The 775-nt window shown below is 35.9% G+C and overlaps 1 protein-coding gene across 1 annotated transcript in view; it reads left to right on the forward strand.

The window, feature by feature from the left end:
* The first annotated feature begins 474 nt into the window (after window positions 1-474).
* LOC127623087 (BCL2/adenovirus E1B 19 kDa protein-interacting protein 3-like) overlaps window positions 475-775 on the forward strand; it is an 18,355-nt gene continuing 18,054 nt past the window's right edge. The window contains exon 1 of the mRNA XM_052097295.1: window positions 475-649. Coding sequence (XP_051953255.1) covers window positions 607-649 — 43 coding nt within the window. The 5' untranslated portion in view covers window positions 475-606. The remainder of the gene's footprint in view (window positions 650-775) is intronic.

Raw genomic sequence — 775 nt, forward strand, 5'->3', positions numbered from 1 at the left:
ATGGTTTCTGATTGGACAGGTAAGATGGTCTAAAAAAATTATTATCCTGTTTCAATTAGTCACTGCATATTTTTTTTAAAGGGTTATTAAAATTCATAAATATTATTATTCAGGTGTGAAGTATTATCCAGATCGCTGTATAAAAAGCTCATAGACTGCGTTGTCACGTGGTAACTGTTGCTTTTCTCAGAGCTGGTTAGAAATGACCAATGACAGTTGTTTGCGATGAACAAACGTTAAAGCTATTTCTGAGTCATATTTACATTTTTAAATCATATATTTATAGCCCTAATGAAACTTTTTTTTCACAAAATCGTACTCTATATTGTATTATATCCCTAAAAAATAAATAATAAAAAAGAACGTTGTGAAATTTAAATGCAGATAAATAGAGGAGTCGGCTTTATGAGCCAGCGTGCGCCCCCTGGAGGAATTAAAGCATATCACTCATGAAATCGACGCATGCAACATTTCTTCAATGGTTGGTCGCAGCCAGGTTCACTCACACACAACAGCGCTGTCAACACAGAGGCTGTTAACAAGGACAAACAGAGGCAGTGAGGAGCTGAAGTCAGTGCGTCTCCTCCTAAACTCATCTGTCCCATCATGGCTCTTTCAGGATCTCAATCACCGGATGATGCTCTGCACGGTAAGACAAATGCATGTTTACGTAACACAGCTTTATTGTTGTAACCTGTGATGGTGCATAAATAATTTACTAGGCCTACCATTTATTTCTACGTATTAATATACATTTATTTGAATTAATTTAAGA

Source organism: Xyrauchen texanus, chromosome 3 (genome assembly GCF_025860055.1).
Source record: "Xyrauchen texanus isolate HMW12.3.18 chromosome 3, RBS_HiC_50CHRs, whole genome shotgun sequence".
In the NCBI taxonomy this organism is placed as follows: Eukaryota; Metazoa; Chordata; class Actinopteri; order Cypriniformes; family Catostomidae; genus Xyrauchen; species Xyrauchen texanus.